Source organism: Pezoporus occidentalis, unplaced genomic scaffold (genome assembly GCF_034315485.1).
Source record: "Pezoporus occidentalis ecotype Australia unplaced genomic scaffold, CSIRO_AGI_Poc_V1 ctg57, whole genome shotgun sequence".
In the NCBI taxonomy this organism is placed as follows: domain Eukaryota; kingdom Metazoa; phylum Chordata; class Aves; order Psittaciformes; family Psittacidae; genus Pezoporus; species Pezoporus occidentalis.
In genome coordinates this window covers 3,904,705-3,925,859 of record NW_026915910.1, presented here as the reverse complement: position 1 = coordinate 3,925,859, position 21,155 = coordinate 3,904,705, and the positions used below count along the sequence as shown (strand labels likewise).

The 21,155-nt window shown below is 40.1% G+C and overlaps 1 protein-coding gene across 1 annotated transcript; it reads left to right on the top strand.

Moving 5' to 3' along the window:
* The first annotated feature begins 54 nt into the window (after window positions 1–54).
* On the top strand, window positions 55–19,984 carry MMUT (methylmalonyl-CoA mutase). Its single transcript, XM_062638489.1, has 13 exons — window positions 55–125; window positions 1,457–1,868; window positions 3,683–4,050; window positions 4,699–4,856; window positions 6,245–6,416; window positions 7,794–8,042; window positions 8,462–8,573; window positions 10,423–10,538; window positions 11,172–11,287; window positions 15,611–15,742; window positions 17,861–18,008; window positions 18,120–18,287; window positions 19,548–19,984. The coding sequence occupies exons 2-13, from the start codon at window positions 1,490–1,492 to the stop codon at window positions 19,674–19,676; spliced, it is 2,247 nt and encodes a 748-aa protein (XP_062494473.1). The 5' UTR covers window positions 55–125; window positions 1,457–1,489; the 3' UTR covers window positions 19,677–19,984.
* Window positions 19,985–21,155: the final 1,171 nt, after the last annotated feature.

Genomic DNA, 21,155 nt, shown 5'->3' with positions numbered 1-21,155 from the left:
CTCGTTCCCGCCTCCCGCATGGAGGACGGTGCACGAGCCGTGCTCTGTACGCATGCGCCTTGCCGTCCAACGCGCAAGCGCTGTGCTGCGCGGGTGTCGGGGGCCAGCTGAGGGGCAGACAGCAGGTAGCGGAGGGTAGCTGTGTCTGGGGTTTGTCGTGATTCTGTAACTCGTTCCCCCTGCCTCCGTCCCGCTGGCGGGCAGGGCCGCGACCCTCTGGGGCAACGCCCGCACCGGACCTCTGGTCCCATAGGCCGCCATGGGGGCGTGTTGGGGGCAGGCTGTAGCGGCGGGGGGCGCTGGGCACGCACAGACGCTGGGCCTGTGAGGGCGGTTATGGGGTGGCCAGGCGCGGCGCGGCGCAGAGGGGCGGATGAACCGTGCTTTCTAGTCTCTGTCCCTCCTCCTGGTGTGGGTGCAGTGGTATGGGGGGTGGAGGGGGAGGTTTGTAGGAAGGTGACAGGGAAGCTTTGTGGTTACTTCGTTGTGCGTGGCCGGGGAAAGCGCGCTGGGACCCGTGCAGCAGTGGAGGCAGAGGTTGTCTTCATTCTTGCTGCAGGATCACGTCTCTCCGGGGAGCTCTGTACTCCTCTGGTGCATCTTCGTGCTTATCAAATTACATGTAAAGCACACGTGGCATATCTATTATTAAAGCACTTGCGTGCAGTATGTTGCTGCAGTACCATAACTGTGATAAAGATGCTTTCCGGTTTTGTGCATACTTTCTCATAAAGGTGTCAGGGAAGCATGTGCTTCCAGGGAGTTCTGAAGGATATGAGCTCGAGAGGCGTTAACAGGACCTTGGAGCCAAACTAAAGGTTTTGGCTTGTGAAGCAAGTGCAGTGATAGGATACACAGAGCAGAAGCTGAAGAACTTACAGCATTCCAGAGTTACTTAACTTATCCCGATATTAGTCTCATGCATGGTGGGATGAGCTCTGCAGCTTGCATCATCCCTGTGTTCTTGCATACCACCTTTCTCAGTATATCTCGGATTTCCATTCAGCCCAAGCCCCCTTTCCCAAAGTGTACAATTGTCAGCAATTTTCTGACAGTCCACTTCCTTCAGAATGCCTCTTTGGGGGTTCCTCTTTGCCATTAAGGAATTCATAGATGAGAGAGATGGGAAGGTAAGCAGGTAGCTGGGCATGCTACCTTCATGCCTGACACTGATTTTTTTCAGTGACTGATTAGTGATGGTGTTGCTTGGGGACTATAATAAGTTTTATATGTGGTTGTAGTAAGAACAAAATGTAGGATTTTTTCCTGAACTCAGTTTATACATTGTCTGGTTGAAAGGCGGGGGGGGGAGGATATCTATCACATGCGTAATTAAATACTTAGTTTTTCTTGAGTAGTTGTTTTGGCTTTAGCAAACTGCTAGACCTCTCCATGCTTACTTCTCCCACGTTGGGTTTATATGATAATGCAAAATACATGTTTTTATTTTCTTCAGCTTGCCCCATACTAACCAGCCAGTGGGACAGCCATGCTAAGAGCCAAAGATGCCCTATTGCGCCTCTGGCTCCACCACTGCACACACCTGGCACAACTTCCAGCCTGCCGGCTCACATGGCGTTCACTGCACAGGCAGCCGCTGCACCCCGAGTGGGCTGCCCTTGCTGAAAAGCAGCTGAAAGGCAAGAATCCAAAGGATTTAATTTGGCGCACCCCAGAGGGGATTGACATCAAGCCTTTATACTCCAAAAGGGACACAGAAGACCTCCCTGAGGAGCTGCCAGGGATGAAACCTTACACTAGAGGACCCTACCCAACCATGTACACATACAGGCCATGGACTATCCGCCAATATGCTGGCTTCAGTACAGTGGAGGAGAGCAATAAGTTCTACAAAGACAACATTAAAGGTAAGATGGCTACTTTGGGAAACCACATTGCCTTGCAGAACAGTGGGGATCATTCATGTGGTGAGTTACATGGTGAATGTCATTATTCTGCCTTGTGACTTTTGATTTCTGATAGGATCTTCCCGATTGCACTGTATTTCTTTATTACTGGTAAACTGGATCATTTCTGAAACTGCTTTTGCTCCATTTTGCCATTCAGGTAGAAAAATTAATGTGCTGAATGCTATTTTCAGTTGTTCTGCCTTAACAGCTAGAGAGTCATAATTTGGCTGCATTCAAGGCTCCAACCAGCAGAGATTACGGAGCACTTCATGCTTATTATGTGATTGTGAGAGAAGATAGCAGCAGAAAACAACGTTGAACTTCGTCACTTGGCTAAACTTCTGGTGTTAGTGCATTCTGACATTTTGGGTTTCCATCTAATATTATAAATTTTAAATTAACTTATAAATACATATATTACTTATAAGTAATTTATCTGTGGCACTTTTTATTTCCCACTTTACAGTCCCTCCTACTTAAAACATAACTGGCTGGGGGGTGGTGGTGTTTGTGGGTATTTACCTCCTATGATAGTCATGGTTAGCTAATATGAAGCAGTATTAGCTGCTTTAGTATCCTTGCAAGTATTATTGATTCTTTCAGTTTATAAAATTCTCAGTAGATTAAGAAGTTATTAGAGGTTTACAAACAAACATTTAACTAGAAATATTGCTCTGGATATACTTGGTTTTCCTGGTGAATGCTGCTGCTGAAGCAGAAATGCTAATGCTTGGGTTAGCTGTTGGCACAGCTCAGTAACTCAAGTATGTTTGCTGCCATCTTTATTTGAGTTTTGAAATTGTGATATTGTAATTTTATCTTATTGTGTTAACGATTGTATTAATATTGAATTATTTAGCATAGATTCTGAATCTGACCTTGTTATTTGTAAAGCATTTCTAATAATGCAATTAAAATAGCTCTCTAATTGGAGAAATGCTGTAAAAGAGTTGTTAGTTCTCATAATTGCTGAAATTTCTATTGCTTGAAACTAGGCAGACATTTACATTTATGTCATTGTGCTTCAGAACTAACACTTAGCTTTTCAGATCAGGGATGATGGCTGGTATCTGACCAGAGCTCTCCTGGTGTTGAGAAGGGAATTTGCAAATGCAGTAGATAGAGTTACTTCAGGAACAGCAGTGCTGGGCAGAGGGTGAATGCTCGGGAATAGCAGAGTTTGGGGTACTGCTTCCAGGTTGCAGCAACAAGTCTGCCAAGAGCTCTAAGTATCCTGTTCCCTGCTTTATGAGTCATTTTCTCCTACTGCAGATTTAGTAATGTATCACTTTGCTTTACAAATAAACAACATCTGTCACTGGAGGCAAGATAGCAATTTGTGTGCGTGTGTTTAATTTGTGATAAAAAAAAAGGTAATGTGAAGTCGTTTATCATGCTTTTGTTTCCAGCTAAGTGGAATTGCTGTATATAAACCCTGATACTGTCTGTCTATGCACATTTGCAAATTGTGGCTAAACTGTATTAATCGGTTTGCTAAGCATTGTAAACTGATTGTGTGACTGAGTCAGAAGGGCTACAGGTTTGTTTTGTTTTTTTTTTCTCAATTAAAAGCTTTTTCATTTAAAGTTTAAGTCTAGAAGACCTTGGACATGTTTGGGGAGGAAACAGTGTTTAACATCAAAAATTGGTTTCTCATCCAAGCCTGGATCATGTAAAATAAAATTAATGAATGTAGGTCCAGTTTTAATACAAGTCTGTTCAACACTTCTGAATCAATCTGTGTTGGCTTTTTTTTTTTCTTTTTCATTCAGCTGGCCAGCAGGGATTATCTGTTGCTTTTGATCTAGCCACCCACCGTGGTTATGATTCAGACAATCCACGAGTCCGAGGAGACGTTGGGATGGCTGGAGTTGCCATTGATACAGTGGAAGACACCAAAATCCTTTTTGATGGAATTCCTTTAGAGAAAATGTCGGTTTCTATGACAATGAACGGGGCAGTCATTCCCATATTGGCAACATTCATTGTAACTGGAGAAGAACAGGGAGTGCCTCAGGCCAAGCTGACAGGGACAATCCAAAATGACATCTTGAAGGAGTTCATGGTCCGAAATACCTACATTTTCCCCCCAGAGCCATCAATGAGGATTATTGCTGACATCTTCCAGTACACCTCAAAGGTATTTCTTCTTTAAATGTATTTACTTCTGTTATTACATCTAGTTAACTATTTGTGAGGCACTTCGGAGGACAAAGCAGAAGACGGAAAGACCTGTCATAGTGATGAATGATGTGGTTGTAGAAAGGGCCAGGAGGAGAAGTTAAGATCCCAAGTCACTTACAGCATAAATTTAAAGTTTTTTTAAGTCAGTCCAAATAAAAGTCAGATTAAGATGAACCTAAACCTGAAGGGATGTCAGGAAGCTTATAGACAAGGAGCAAACAGGGTGTTCTTTGCCCCATGGTTAACAATACAGCTGTAATGAGGAGCAAAGAGGGAAGAAATCTTGAAGGACTCCTGCTGCAAAATTAAACATGAGAAGGAGCTAATGAAAGGGATGAAGTTCTGAACTGATGACTGGAAGTTCAGTACTACCAGTTGTTTTCTTAGTGGCATTTTCATTGAACAGGTGGCACACAGCTTTTAACTGAGAAAGATACCATGGCAGGTGATAGTTTAAGCATGTGAAGTAAACATCTGCAAACACCACTTAATAGAGATGGATTGTATTCAGTTTACAAAGAATGTATTATTCATGAATGTTGATAGAACAGTTATCTGATCCCCCCTTCTGCTGTTGTACCCTGATATTTTTTTATTTTTGCAGCATATGCCGAAATTTAATTCCATTTCAATCAGTGGGTACCACATGCAAGAGGCAGGAGCTGACACTATTCTGGAATTAGCTTATACTATAGCAGATGGCTTGGAGTATTGCAGAACTGGACTTAAAGCTGGCCTTACCATTGATGAATTTGCACCAAGGTGAGATAAAAAGATTTTGAAGTATGAAACTCACTTTTGTTAAAACTTGTAGTTTTACCAAAAGTTTAAGAGAATGTAAAAGAGTTAAATATCAAATTCAGTATTTTTACACATTAAAACAATATTGACAGTGCTCACATTGCAGATAGGTTTTGTTTTGGTTTTGTTACACAATTTCAGTGGTAGGAAAATATGTCTGGTCCAAAAGACATTTAGACTACGTCTACACTAATAAACTGAATAAAGCATGCTCACAAGCCCAAGCATTGTCAAGGTCTGTTGCAATAACTGTTCTCTGATCAGAAAAGGATCTCTAACCTCATGTATCGAATACAGTTGTAGCTTTAGGACTGCAGAATGCAGCAAGAGCTCTTGCAATTCTTTTAGGCTGTAGTATTATTTATGTTTTTTAGTAGTAGTATTTTGAAACATTTGGGGAAAATGCTTAACAAGGGGAAGTTCAGGTAGTTCAATTTACAGCTGCAAATTTCTAAAAAGAAAATTTTTAAGCAGGATATTGTATTTTTGTATAGCTGCTGCCAAACTAAGCAGAAGCAGTTTCAGTGATCTGGTTGATTTACAGATTCCCTAACTATACAGTGAGTCTAAAAAAAAAAATACATGATTCACACAGCCTCTTGCACATTCAAGCTAAAGGAGTCAGCTGAATTAACCTATTTCCAGCATCTGTGGTAAAATCCAAGTGAATCATTCAGAAAAAAGGTACAGCCTTATTTTTAGATTTTCTAGTTATGGAGAATCTGTAAGAGCCTTTGGCAAATTGTTTCAATAGCTAATTCACTGTTAAAAAGGCATCTTTAGTGTAATGGGGTTTACTAGCTTTAACTATCATGTTTAAATGTATATATCATAGAAGATATAAGTAGCAAAGAGAGATCAGTCAGTCTGTTCTCTGATATGCTTGCCAGTATTGAACTGTTTTATTTTGATTAGAATCATCAGTAAAAGGATGAAAACACGCTTATAATATGTGATGTATTCTCATTTTAAGTAGTTTGTGTGCATAACTACGCTAGTAGATTGTGACCACGAGGCACACCTGGCACTGGGGTGTCACTGTCTGTATCCGTGACGTGCTGGAACACCACTTGACCTAGGGCTTCCCTAAAACAGACCTTGGGGACAGTTTGGCAGTTCCATGGAGCATTGTCACTGGCAGTGTGCTTGCGGTCACTTTGTTTGGAAAATAAGTCCAATTATCATTCTGTATATCATATTCTATATCAGCTGGCATCAGTGTCCAGGAACATCATCATATGTCTGGGTTATTTCTGTAACAGTGACCTTGGTGTAGGGCTTCTCCTTTACTGAAACAGAGTTAGTATAATAGTTTAATGTTTTATGCTGATCATATACTATTATTACAGGCTTTCCTTCTTTTGGGGAATTGGCATGAACTTCTACATGGAAATAGCTAAGATGAGAGCTGGGAGGCGGCTGTGGGCTTACTTGGTAGAGAAAATGTTTAAGCCAAAGGATCCCAAATCTCTTCTGCTGAGAGCTCACTGTCAAACTTCGGGCTGGTCACTCACTGAGCAGGTTAGAAACTGGACTGTCATCAACTTCCTCATTTAAATATGTTTTCATGGTATGTATCTGATTTTAGGGGGCTGCTGATTTTACTCGTAAAGGTGCAGCTTTCTGAAGGAAACCGCCTGTCTTATCCTGACAAATGCACACACTAGCACTGGATACATCTTTTTGCTTATGTAAAACATAAGTCTTGTTGAGTTCCAGCAGCATTGCTTCCCAGAACCCTGCTTCCCAAAATACTTCAGTATTCTGGACTGCCTTGTAGTGCTCAAGTGAAAGGCAGAAACTGGAGTCTTGAAACTGTATTCACAAAAGGATTCCAGTATGTTAACAAGCATGTTAAGAATGAGTTATGCAGTCTGAGCTACTGTTAAGTTCCCTTAATAATCACATTAAATTAGGCAGCTGCACTGTGTGGTTCTTCACTCTGTCTCAGAATGTAAGTCACCCCCTGGAGATCATAGAATCATAGAATGGTTTGGGTTGGAAGAAACCTTAAAGCTCATCTAGTTCTAACTCCCCTACCATGGGCAGGGACACCTTCCACTAGACCAGGTTGCTCAAGGCCCTGTCCAGCCTGGCCTTGAACACTGCCAGGGATGGGGCAGCCACAGCTTCTCTGGGCAATCTGTGCCAGTGCCTCACAACCCTCACAGTAATGAATTTCTTCCTTATATTGAATCTAAATCATGATAACTGCTCTGTGACTTTAAAGGCACATATATCCAACTCGACTCTCTAAATGTCTGAAAGAAACAGATAAAAATTTTCACCTAAAGGCTGAGATTATATTCCTTAATACTGACTGTTTCTATACCTTGTGCTCCAGATTATCTTTTTGTTTTGGTTAATATCCCAGTTCTCCTGCAGATATCTTTCAGTTTTATAGCACCAGCAAATTTCAGCTGTAATTCCTGTCTTTATAGAGAGCTGCTGTTATTGCAAATACTAAGCACATTTAGTTCCAGAAGGGATCTTGACTAGTAACCTGTCTGGCAGATGTGCTATTCACTACTCCAAGAATTCTGGATCTGAGGATAGAGGACATTGGGATTTCCTGTTCCATCTTCTCCAACCTGGACTCGTGAAGTTCTTCGAAATAACACTAAATATAAGTTAAGCCTTGCTGTATTATCAGACCAGTTTGCTCATACACTGATAATTTTGGCTTGCTTTCTGGATTAATCTCCTTGTCTAAGATACTGATAAGTAATAGATCAGTTTGAATGCTAATTATTGACTGTTCTTTTTCAGCTTTTGCTATGATTGCAGTGTTTCAATGGGGAATCTTGCGTTCATTTCATTGCAGTATAGTACATGTGTGACTAATCTTCAGCCCTCTGGCAGAACCATTGAGCTTCAGAGTTCTCCTTTTCATTCCAGGATCCCTTTAACAATGTTATCCGTACTACAATTGAAGCAATGGCTGCAGTGTTTGGAGGTACACAGTCTCTGCATACAAATTCCTATGATGAAGCCTTGGGTTTGCCTACGGTGAAGAGCGCTCGCATTGCTAGGAACACACAGATCATAATTCAAGAGGAGTCAGGTATTCCTAAAGTGGCAGACCCCTGGGGGGGATCTTACCTTATGGAGTGCCTCACCAATGATGTCTATGAAGCTGCTTTAAAGGTCAGTTTGTATAGCCTTTTATGTGTTGTAGGAAAATTGGTATAGGAGTTTTGAGAAATATCTCTTAAGGGACTGTCTGATAATGTTGGTAACTTCTAACAATTATTTTACACTTAAGCGTCAGTGATTTCTTTGTAAATGAACTTTACAAAAATACTCTATATTTTGAGAGAGGGACACTTCTATTAGAAGTTAACAAATTCATGGAGTTTTGGTAATAGGAATGTTCTTTTGTTTGAGATGTCTCTTAATTTATAGCAAAATCTGTAGTGAGAGATGCAGAGATAGGAAGCGCACTTTTAGAGCACAAGACTGTATATATAGGTATAACATAAATTTGCATGATAACACCAGTGCCAAAGCTTGTTTTCTGAAGAACCTTGCTACTACTCACTTTCTCAATCCTCTTCATTTCTCAGCTTGTTGAGGAGATAGAAGAAATGGGTGGAATGGCTAAAGCTGTTGCTGAGGGAATTCCCAAACTTCGTATTGAAGAGTGTGCAGCCCGAAAACAAGCCAGGATTGACTCTGGTAGGAAGCAGAGAGATGAAAGAAAGGAAAACTACCAGTAGAATACCTTTGTATAAAAGTCTTTTATGCACATTTTCATTGGGTTTTTTTCTTCTTAGTTTAGGAGTAGCAGATTTTGAGAGATAAAATGATAATAGTTTCAGTGAAAGCCTTGGAAAAGAGATAGACGTATGTATGAAATACAGTACCAGTATGAAAATAGTCCTGCTTGATTTGTTTAAGACTAGATTAGACAAAGCACTAGAAAGACTGTTTTAAAGGAGTATTTTGGGCCTTCAGTACCTAATCTTTTTATTTCTTATAGTATCTTTAAACTGTGATTCCTGAATTTAAAAGCATGAGTGCCAGCAGATGGCAATATTGAATGTATCTGGCCAAATTCCTGGTTTTGCTTGAGAACTGCCTGTTTTCCCCAAAGACTAGGAAAAAAAAAAAAAAGCAGTCATCTCAGATGAGTATGATTATAGCTCTTTCTTTGTGATCATAGAATCATAAAATAGGGTTGGAAAGGACTTTTAAGATCATCTAGTTCCGCCCCCCCCCTGCCATGGACAGGAACACCTCACACTAAACCATGCCACCCAAGGCTCTGTCCAGCCTGGCCTTGAACACCGCCAGGGATGGAGAATTCACAGCCTCCCTGGGCAACCCATTCCAGTGCCTCACCACCATTACAGTAAAGAACTTCCTCCTAATATCCAATCTAAACTTCCCCTGTTTAAGTTTTAACCCGTTACCCATTGTCCTATCACTACAGTCCCTCATGAAGAGTCCCTCCCCAGCATCCCTATAGGCCCCCTTCAGATACTGCAAGGCTGCTATGAGGTCTCCACACAGCCTTCTCTCCTCCAGGCTGAACAGTCCCAACATTCTCAGCCTGTCTTCATATGAGAGGTGCTCCAGTCCCCGGATCATCCTTGTGGCCCTCCTCTGGACTTGTTCCAACAGTTCCATGTCCTGTTTATGTTGAGGACACCAGAACTGCACACAGTACTCCAGGTGAGGTCTCACAAGAGCAGAGTAGAGGGGCAGGATCACCTCCTTCGACCTGCTGGTCACGCTCCTTTTGATGCAGCCCAGGATGCGGGTGCCTTTCTGGGCTGCAAGCACACACTGCCGGCCTATGTTCATTTTCTCATCAACCAACACCCCCAAGTCCTTCTCCACAGGGCTGCTCTGAATCTGTTCTCTGCCTGGGATTGCTCTGACCCAGGTGTAGGACCTTGCACTTGTCATGGTTAAACTTCATGAGGTTGGCATCAGCCCACCTCACAAGCGTGTCAAGGTCCCTCTGAATGCCATTCCTTCCCTCCAGCGTATCAACCGAACAATATATATGTAATGTAATGTTATCAGTCACTGCAAATAAAAATGGTTTAGTCCATACTGGCTGAAAGCTGAAACACAGATTTTCAATGTGACAGATTAATTTTTATTTACATGCAGTAGTTTTAGGTAGGAACTTTACTTTCTTATTTGTCTGGTAAATCAGAAAAATAAATGTAGAAAAGTGCTGGAGATGAGCACTTCTTAATTCTGTAAGATTCAGTCATGTAAACTGAAAAAGAGAGCAACAGCTAATGTATATTGGTAACTCATTACAAAATCAGTTTGTAAGATAAATATTGGTTTAGTTCACATCTTTTTTTCGGGCCCAGTATTTGCCAAGTTCATGCATCTCATCCTCTCATAGTCTTTCCTGTAGAACAAAATCTTATGTATTTGAAGTGTATGTAGTTATAAAGCAAAGCACTGCGTTATAATGCTCAAAATTTTCTTATTAATATTATGTCTTTTCATAGTAATTTGTAAATCTATGCTGAGTTTCTGGTGTTTCCACTGGAAATAGGGTCTGAAGTAATTGTTGGAGTAAACAAGCATCAGCTAGAAAAAGAGGAGGCAGTGGAAGTTCTGGCTATTGATAATACTTCAGTCCGTAGCAAGCAGATCGAGAAGATTAATAAGGTGGGAACAACTTTCTTAAAAATGAAAGTTCTTGTAATTGCAGATAGAACTTGAATAAAGGTGGCTTGCCAGAAACTTGACCCTCAAATTCCTGAAAATATGCCCTAGTCTTTAGCAGAAAAGCTGCATTTCTGTTCAGCTTCACTGGAGGCTGATGGAAAGTCCCAAGAAACACAGTATTCTCATTCCAAACAAAAATGGTTTTGTTACATTCATTTCATTTTAACCATTGTATTTCAGATAGTCTTGTGAATTTGTTTAACCTTTCAAAATAAGGAACTTTATGTTTTCTGAAAATAAGATAGAAAATAGCTATGCAATGTTTTGCTTTAAAAAATCTACTATTACTTAGTCACTCAGACTATTGCATCTTGTTAAGTGCTATTAAGGGGCAGGGTTATGGAAGCAGAAATCAGCTTCCACTTTCATAATTAGTAAGAACATGGATAAAATTGTTTTAGAGTTATTTTATGGACTTGTACACATTTTAAAGTCTGAGACACCCTTTTACTTTGAATCTTACTGATGAATAAGTAGCATATATGGACAATTGACAATTGCATGCATCTAGAATGAACATTTGAAGTCAGCTCACTTTGTAGTTTAAGTTAATATTTCTCTCTTCCATGTTAGGTGAAGGCTAGTAGAGATGAAGCAGCAGCCCAGCAATGTCTTGCTGCTCTAACACAGTGTGCTGCAACCGGAGAAGGCAACTTACTTGCCCTTGCAGTGGAAGCAGCACGTTCAAGGTATTGAGAGTGGGGATGAATATCCAACTGATGTTTAAAAATTGTTGGTTCATTTTCGCCTTTTAGTTGTTCTTCTGTATGGTGTCAGTGCATTTGGTGTCTTGAGATGTTTTGGGTTTTTCTTCAGAGGTGGAAGTAAAAGATTACTTCAGTTTGACATTGTAAGATAGACTATTACATTTTACAGTCTCATAAGGCTATGCTTTAATTTCTTACAAAGAACAATATGGATACAAAGAATCTTAACAGTGTTCATACACATTCCTTGTTCATACACATTGTGTTGTTTGCAACTCAGATTCTTACCAGTTTCAGGACATAACTAGGTTTCTCTATCACCCTGCTATTTCACAGGTCAGGGAGCTTAAGAAGCGTCTGAGAGGTGAAAATGGATATTCAGAATCTTCTCATGGTCTGTTGCTTTATCCTTCATTGCACCATGAATTTGTGTGAAAACGTTTTTTGAGTGAAGGAGAAATAAGTTTGGTTAGTCAGGCAAACACGTAAAAGATACTCTTGAGTAGAGCAGTGAAGCATCCTTTGGAGTCCAGTGGAACATTTACTTTTTTCACCTAAGGTGCTTTTAAGACTTTTCTTTCCTACTTCAGTGTTGGTGTCTAGAATAGATCCTGTCTGTCCGTTCTTCAATTAACTAAGTTTGAGGAAGCACAGGGAATCTCTGAGCACTTGAGGGCTCTGATTTAGCACGGTTGGTCAGCAGTAATTATGAGCAGTGCAGAAGTTCATGAAGTGCAGATTACTATTTATGTACAAATACACTGCCCTTGCCACATTTTGTAGGGGTTATAGTCTGATAAAACACAAAACAGAGAATATAGCTGTCTTTTGGTCTCCACTTCAAAATTTTAATTTTACTTAAAACCCCAGATTAGGCTGCAGATTACCTGTTAACAGGTAGACAAAAGGTGCTATGAAAACATAACTGAGAGCAACCAGCAGAAAGGGGTCTGGGAGTGCTGGCCAGCAGCAGGCTCAGTGTCAGTCAGCAGTGTGCCCGGGCAGCCAAGAAGGCAAATGTCATCCTGGGATGTATTACCAGCCAGTCAAAAGAGGTGATTATCCCGCTGCATTCAGCATTTCTGCAGCCTCTCCTTTAGCACTGTGTGCAGTTGTGGGCCCCGCAATTTAAGAAGGATGTGAAGGTCCTTGAATGCTTCTAGAGAAAGGCAACAAAGCTGGTGAAAGGGCTGGAAGGAATGTCTTATGAGGAGCAGTTAAGGAATTTGAGCTTGTCTGGCCACAAGAAGAGGAACCTGAGAGATGACCTCGTTGCTTTCTGCAGCCTCCTGAGGAGGGAACTTAAAGAGGAAGGTGCTGAGCTCTTCTCTCTGGTATCCAGTGGTAGGATATGTGGGAACAGTTCAAAGCTGTTCAGAGGAGGTTTAGACTGGATATTAGGAAGCATTTCTTTACTGAAAGGGTGGTCAAACACTGGAACAGGCTTCTTAAGAGAGGTGCCCTGTTTAACAGAATTATTGCTTATGCTACCTAAGTTTTATAATAGTGAGATGAAAACAGTTATCTCCAGAACAGAGTTTTGCTGTAAAGAGAAACAAAAATGGGAGGAGGTTTATTTTAACAAACTGGTCTAATGTGGCTAGCTGATTAAAGAAGAGTGTAATTGTCATTAGAAGTACGCTTTTCTTCTCCTGTTAAGAAAAGAATACAGGGATTTCAGAAGCAGTATTTATAGAAGAAATAAATGTATTTCATTTTTTTGTGCAGTACACAGAAAAAACTTTATCCCAGCCACCAGATTATTCTTCAATAAAATTGATAGTCCAAACCATTTATTTTTCGCTTCTTACATAAACTTGCATTTACACTTTCAGATGGTAAGAACAGAAACACACCACATCTACACGTGCTGCACTTTAATTTAGCACTGAAGTTATACATAGATGCTGCTTCTGCAAAAGAGGAGAAGAAAGATTTATCTAAGATTATAGTTTTCTCTAGAAAAGACATGGTTTATGCCACTGTAAAGCCTTCAGCAAACTGCCAGCGTTTACACAGGAGTAAGTTGTCATTGTTTATGCATTGGCTGGATCTATATGAGGCTGCAATCTGTGATGTCTAGCACTGTGAGGAGGAGTCAGTATTTATAGATACTATTTCAAAGTCTGCTGCAAACTTGCTCTTGAATTGGGGAAGTCAGTTAATCTAGCACTTACACAGTTTTACTTTTCAATTTCTTATTAGTAATATCAGAGAACAGTAATATTAGTATGAGTATTTAGATGTCCTGGCAAACAAAAACTGATGATCAATAAGGTCTGAGAGCTCTTGTAATGCAAGTAACACTGGCTGTCTGAGATCATACAGGTGCTGTAAAAATAAAGTGTACTGCATATCAATGTCAGTGGGTTCTGATGCTGTCATGGACAGGTTGCTTTATAACTAATGCTTTTTGAATCATTGTTAACAGGTAAGTTAAAAGAGAGTATCAGAATAAGTCACATTCAGACATAGCCGTACAGAACTATAAATTTGGTATTACTTTGCCTTAACTGCTTTTCTGGACTATGATCCTCATAAATCCAGATATGAACTCAGTGCTCTGAGGAAGAAAATGGATAAAAGCAGAGAATGTTAAAAATGTAATTCCAGAAAGGCCAGAGGAGGGGAAATGATAAAAAGTGACCAAGACAGTGTCAGTAGTGTGAGTTAAAAATGTGTATTCCAACATGACACAAAGCAGGCCAGCTGTGAAGAGTGACACCTAGAGATAGGAGATCGGCTTCAGGCATATGCATTACACAGATGTTGCATATAGAATATATGATAGGATTTCTGCCATTCTACATTAGCATAGTTACAGTTTATAACTATGGTTAAGGTTGCTGAGTATAAAAACACATGAGCTAGCAAAAGAGCAAATAGCTAGAGTGGGTCACAGGAAGTAGAATAACTCTGAATTTTACTGAAAAATTCAGTTAATACAGCAGAAATGTATCTTCTGTTACAATGGATGTATGGCAGATTGCATGAGGTAGGAATCAGATAATAGCTACTGAAACTGCAAATGGCAGAAGGAGAACCAAGTACAATTCTTTCGCCATCCCTTTCTAAAGGTATGTAGACAAAAAGTTGCATCTTGTCCAAACATCCCTTGAGCATTTCATTTAAAAGCTTCAGAGTATGCGTAACCTAATTTTGCCTCATAGTACCTTACATTTAAATGCAATATGACAGGAGAAAATGTGAATTCCAGGGGTTTGAAACATGCTTAGCTGTAGCTGAATGGGGTTTATTTTCTGTGTCTGTAAGCGTACTTTTAAAATGCTTTGTAAGAGTAGTATTTTTCCTTTCCTTTGACAAAGTTTGCAGCAAGTTGCATTCATTTCTTCTATATATACAAATTCTTTAGTCTTTTTCTGTTCAAGTATAAACTGAAATATTTTTATGACAGATTTCAACAGAAGCTCAGTTACATACCTTCAAAATCATTACTCAGTACCGATTCCCAGTTAATTTCATACCAGAAGAAGCTTGCTGTGTTTGAGCTACCGATTGAGCTGCTCTTTCTCCACACGAGGTGTTTTTCCCTTCTAAGAAGGTTCCCTTCATCAAGCATTTGGTTGTGGGGTCAACTGTAAATAGAGTGCAGCATTGTTTACTTTGGTAAAATCTGCACTATGGATTTTACACAGACAGGTGGAATTTATTCGGGTAGATGACAACGTGATTTGCTTCTAGCACTTGCGCTACAGCAGCAAAATGTGTATGATTTTGAACATTCACAGTGTTTCCAGCATGTAACTTGCATGTAAATGGATTTCCTAGGTTCTTGTACAGCTCAGTGTATAAAGGAGCTATGTCAAGAGTAGAGTAGAGGAGAAGAAAAATAAATACTGAAATTTAAACATCAAGGGAAAAGAAAACAAATTCCAGTTAAAAAGTTACTTTTCAGGCTTTTCTGTGTGTTTATGTTTTGATTTATATTTTGAATTTATAGTATGAGTCCAAATGCAAGCTCTTGTAGTCTCAGCCCCCCAAAATATTCTCATTTGAGAAAATTTAATTTAATTTCTTGAAATATTTTGCTATGCAGTGGTCCCTGTTGCTTTGTCACTTCTCACATCAGCAAAACAGTATTTCTTTAAAAATTCTCTTGTATGTTCTATTAATGGATGACAGTGGGGTGAGTCAGATGTTCAGAGTTGTAGCACTAAAGGGGAAATGAGTGCAAATGAATTTGTTCTGCAGCACGGCAGTTGTTGGGCCACTGCCAGTGTGTATCTGTAGTCTGTTTTCATATAAGTCTCCTGGTAGCATTAATACTTTGTTCCTCTCTCTTAGGTGCACTGTTGGAGAAATAACAGATGCAATGAAGAAGGTGTTTGGGGAGCATAAAGCCAGTGACCGAATGGTGAGCGGAGCTTATCGCCAAGAGTTTGGAGAGAGTGATGAAATTCTTCATGCCATCAAGAGGTGAGAATGGCTTCCTATATAGCTAAACACAGCCTCACATTTAATCCTTGAGATACATGTGCTACTCGTTGTGACCTAAAAAAGCATTTCCCAAACCTGCATGACACTGACCTCAGTAGGCACTCCCATGACTGTCAGCAGAATAAAAACTAAGTGCAATAAGAAAATAGTCAAAACTTAATTGAACTTGTATTTGCTGGAAAACAAAATCCACTGGGGTGATGTTATAATTTGAGATTTTTGTTCAAATAAACTATGCAGCCACAGATTAAGAAGCTGAAAAACATTGCCTGAAATCCCCATACACTGAATTGCTTCCTTTACAGACTGTGTAAGAGTAATCTCTAAAATATTTCCAGTACCTCATAGTTACAAAACCTGGTTTTCTTCTGCCCATAAGTTGTTGCTGTAACCTCATTCTTACTGTTCCTAAAATTATAAGGCTAAAATCTGTCTGGATGTCCACATACAACTTCCAGTCTGTGCATGTTACTTACTCATACCACAAGGGAGAAAAACATCAGAAGATGGTAGCATGTGTGAAAACAGTTGCCTATTTGTGCCTTTTGTTAGCTTCTGTCTTTGCTGCTGTCCTCTTGGGTAAAGAAACTTAATTGCTGTAGTGGGTGGTGGTGTAATAGGAATCAATGTTTCTAAGTCCCTGCTGTGTTGCGGCTTACACATTAAAGACTTAAAGGCTCTCTTGAAAGGGAATTTCTTGATGGCTTCATAATAGTGATGTTTAGCCTGACTTGACTTTTCAAGTCAAGTTGTGCTGGGGAATGTCACCATCATTTTTTATTTTAAATATTTATTTTAAGTATTTTTAATTATACATTTACAGCTTACAGGTTGGTTGGGGATTTGAGCAACCTGTCTAGTGGAAGGTGTCCCCGCCTGTGGCACAGGGGGTGGATTTTTCACTGCATGATAACTAAGGCTATTTCTAACCCAAACCATTCTGGGATTCTATGATTCAGATACCTACTTCATCGATCTTCTCAGCAGTCTTTAGGAATAGAGAAGGCAGGCCCAACTCCTGTACATCCTCAAGCAGAAGTTTCTTCAGGCTCTGCTGACATAATTCCTTTTTAAGCTATGCAAGTTCTTACTTTTTTGCTTCTTAAATGCTGCATATTTCTGTCCTGGAATCACCTCCTGAGGCTTTTCACGTCTGTGCTAATAAATGCTTTATCTAGAGTCATTCTTTTCCCCTGAGTAAGCTACTGGATTCAAAGGGTGATCATCCTGGCCAGGTCAACATATGATTTCAAGGCACATCAAATCCATCCAGCTCCTCTCAGAACAGGTTGGACAGACCCTTTGGTGACTTGGTATAGTGGAAGACGTCCCTGCTCGTGGCAGGGACGTTGGAACTGGATGATCTTAAGGTCCTTTCGAATCCAAACCATTCTGTGATTCTACAATTCTATGAATAATAAAAAAAGAACCAAAACCAATAAAAACTGCCATTTCTGAGATGTGGTAGTTTTAGTGTCCCAGTCAAAGTAGCGGTACATGGATAATGAGCAGCAAGATGAAAGATGTGCTGTGGTTATGGAGTCACCTTAATACAATAGAAATATGAACTGCTACTAACCAGAAGAAGGGAGGTGCTGGAATGAGTGCACAGAATGAGGGATACAGTTATCCTTTTTGGGGCAGACTTGTGACCAGTTGAATGATGATGCACAGTATGATGTCTAGGACACATCTTTATGTCCCTGTGTGCCATACAAGTTCTTTTGAAATAATTGGTTGTAATTATCCTTAAAACCTAAGCATTGTATTTTAGGTAATTGTCATTCAGATCATTAAATCTGAAATAAAACCATAAAACCATTAAATTTTGTCCACTGGAAAAGTGGTGGAATGGTTTTCTTTAAAAAAGAACATTTTATTATTGAGGCTAGTAAATACAAGAAATCATATTAGTAATCATATAACATAAAAATTAACATAGTGTGCAGACTATGTAGACAAAGCATGACTTAGAAGATCTTTTTATCTGATGCATATGAATGATGCTACAGTTGAAGCCAGTGCTTTTTTTATTTGTGGAAATACTTCTAATGATTTTCAGTGACTTACGAAGATACAATATGTATATTCAATCAGAGTTAACAAGTTCATGGATCGTGAGGGGCGCAGGCCTCGTATACTTGTTGCAAAGATGGGTCAAGATGGCCATGACAGAGGAGCTAAAGTCATTGCTACAGGATTTGCAGACATTGGCTTTGATGTGGACATCGGTCCCCTCTTCCAGGTATGACTGAGCAGTGTCCAGTGTTTTTCAAATGCAGCATTTTTCCCTCTAATGCTTGTTCAGCAGCAAGGCTCAAGCTATTACTTCTCATGTCATCCCCTTTCCATACAGACACCTCGAGAAGTGGCCCAGCAGGCAGTTGATGCAGATGTGCACTGTGTTGGTGTGAGCACACTTGCAGCGGGTCATAAAACTCTTGTGCCTGAACTCATCAAAGAACTCAATGCCCTTGACCGGCCAGACATTCTTGTCATATGTGGAGGTGTCATCCCACCTCAGGTACAGGTCAACATCATTTTCATCAGGACTGAGAGTCTACTTTATTTCTGTCTGCACTGCTCTTAGCTATTTCCTATATTCTGTTAGTGTTAAATAAGATTTACAGAACTGAACGCTACTGTGTACAATCACCAGGTTCTGCACAGATCTGCAAGGTGGTTGCAGAGTGCTGTTGGGTCTTGCTGATTGGGTTTTCTGTACATCATGTTCTGGTTTATCTTACAGCATTCGTTGGATGGTATATTGTGTCCTGAAATCAGTAGCCTGAGAGAGGTGTTCTTTATGCTCTGTTGTTTCTGATTACGAGTACCTTGCATATTACGGTTAAACGCTTGCTCCTAAGAGACTTTATGACTTCTGGTAACAGTTTGGAAGAGTCATAGCTAGTGACTAAGACACCAGACAGGTCCCATCACCTATAGGCTACATATCACATTCACCATTTACCCTCTCTTCATGTTCCCCATCATCAGGCCTCAGTGTTGCCTCTTTCTCATTCCTTCTGCTTTCTCCTAAACTGTTGAACTGTTTTCTGGATTCTCTTGTAGTCAGATCCATGGTTTTGCCTTAGCTCATCCACAATTTCCCTGCCTGAATCACCTTTAGGGTGATCTTCTGTCTAGAGAGATTTAATCTGATTTTGCATATAAATCTCCTGTTACACCCGTTTCCCAGACTTCTTCTTTTTCTAGCCATTTAGGTAAGTGTTCAGGAGTGACAGACTTTTAAGTTGAACAAACAGAACTCATAGTATTTTTCTAGGAGAAAAATTGTGTTTTGTTCAGTATCTCTCAATGGGATGCTACTAACCTGTTGTTGAAAAATAATGTATCCTATAGAGAGAGAATACATAACTGCTTCCCAGGCCTTTTTGAAATTTCAGGACAATCATAAAATCAGACTAACTCAAATTACAAGAAATGACTGGCAGTCATCTGGCCCAAGCCTTTAGTAAAGCAGTATTTTCAAAATTAGCATTATATTTAGATTAGGACATTCAGGGTCACATCCAGTTGACTTTTGAATGTTTTCCAAGGATCTGACTTTAGTCTGATTCTGAACAAATCTTTCCCAGGAGTGTTTTTGTACCACTGAGCTAACAGTTTTTTCCCATTTCCCTTTCTGCTGTGCTGCCTCTTTCTGGGACTTGTCACATACACTTTCTCAGGCCCAGCATACACAACAGAACAGAACTTTTAAAACAATTATCAATTTTCTGTTTCACTCTTAACTAAAGCCCTTAAATTTCTTTCTGAACAGGATTATGACTTCCTGTATGAAGCTGGTGTTACCAATGTGTTTGGTCCAGGGACTCGCATTCCGAAAGCTGCTGTCCAAGTCTTGGATGATATTGAGAAGTGCCTGGAGAAGAGGCTGCAATCTATGTAATGCTGAAATGTCACACAACACAACCAGCCTTGTACTAATCGCTTACAGAATGTAATCATCAGCAAGCAATGGCCAGCACATACCTTTGGTTCCACTGCCCTGTGCCCTGGTGTTTTGTGCTTTCTAAGAAAGTTCTAATTAATTCTCTGCTTGTTCTATTTGAGGATTATTTATACAGGTACTCACAAGAAAATTTTACCTCTACAACTATGACTTCTGGGAATGAAGGGAACTCATCATTTGGGTTTGTTGCATTTTTTTTCCATATATACTGATAAATAAAATATCTGTTCCAGCTCTTTGCTTGATCTGTTTTGCAAGCAGAGGACTTCTTTTGAATTTTTTGGCAGGTATTGTAGACCTAGAAGTCTTCAGATAAGTCATTGAAGTTCAGTAGAGATGTGATTCAATCCAGCAGCACTTTGATATTAAGGCTAATCTGACTTAAATCTCTTTAGAAACATACAAGTAGATAAACCATAATTTATCAAAGTTCATGGTTTGTTTAATGAGATACAAATCCTCTATCTGGCAGTAACCTATGTAGGGGCATGCAGCTCTGCTCTGTCTACATCACTGCCCATCCCCAATACATCGCTGGTTTTCAAATGAAGTTCATTTCAGTGCTCATTCTCCCTTCTGTAGTTCTGTATTTTTGTTCTTGCTGTCCCTGTCTATTTAGCACTTGGACTTTCTTCAGGTAAATTGATCCTAAATTCTCACCATTTTTGTCTTCCCTCCAGAAAGAATTTGATTTATACATGTGAAAAGTCCTGTGTGGAACCATATGAGGCAAACGGGCTGTGCAGATCTTTGGAGGGGCAGTCTCTGGCATGATGGCCCTATCCCACTTCACTTTGTTTTGGCTTCTTGCTCATTGCATCCCATCATAAAATGAGAGTACAGCTGCCCTGGGATAGTGCTTTTTTCTATGGTGAAAGAGGCTGTAGCATACTTCTGAGATGTTCAGCACCATAACACTTCATTCAAACTGAGATTTTCTGCAGTTGGCTGGAAATTCAGATCCAACTAAGAGCATTGTATCCTCGCTTCAAAGATTGCAGTTGATACAGATCTTTACTTAAGTTTGTTCACAGAGGCACATGCCCATAGTCTCACACTGCTCAGAAACAAGGAGGTCTAGTGACTTCCTGTTCATAGAATTAAAGAAAAGTTTGAGTTGGAAGGGACCTTAAAGATCATATAGTTCCACCCCCCTGCCACAAGCAGGGACACCTTCCACTAGACCAGGTTGCTCAAAGCCTGATCTAACCTGGCCTTGAATACTTCCAGGGACTGGGCATCCACAATCTCTCTGGGCAGCCTGTGCCAGTGTCTCACCACCCTCAACAGGGAAGAATTTCTTTCCACTATCTAGTCTAGATCTGCCCTCTTTCAGTTCAAAACCAATCCCTCTTGTCCTATAAAACATGCCTGTGTAAAAAGTTCCCATGATAGAAGATCTGTTATACCTGTTAT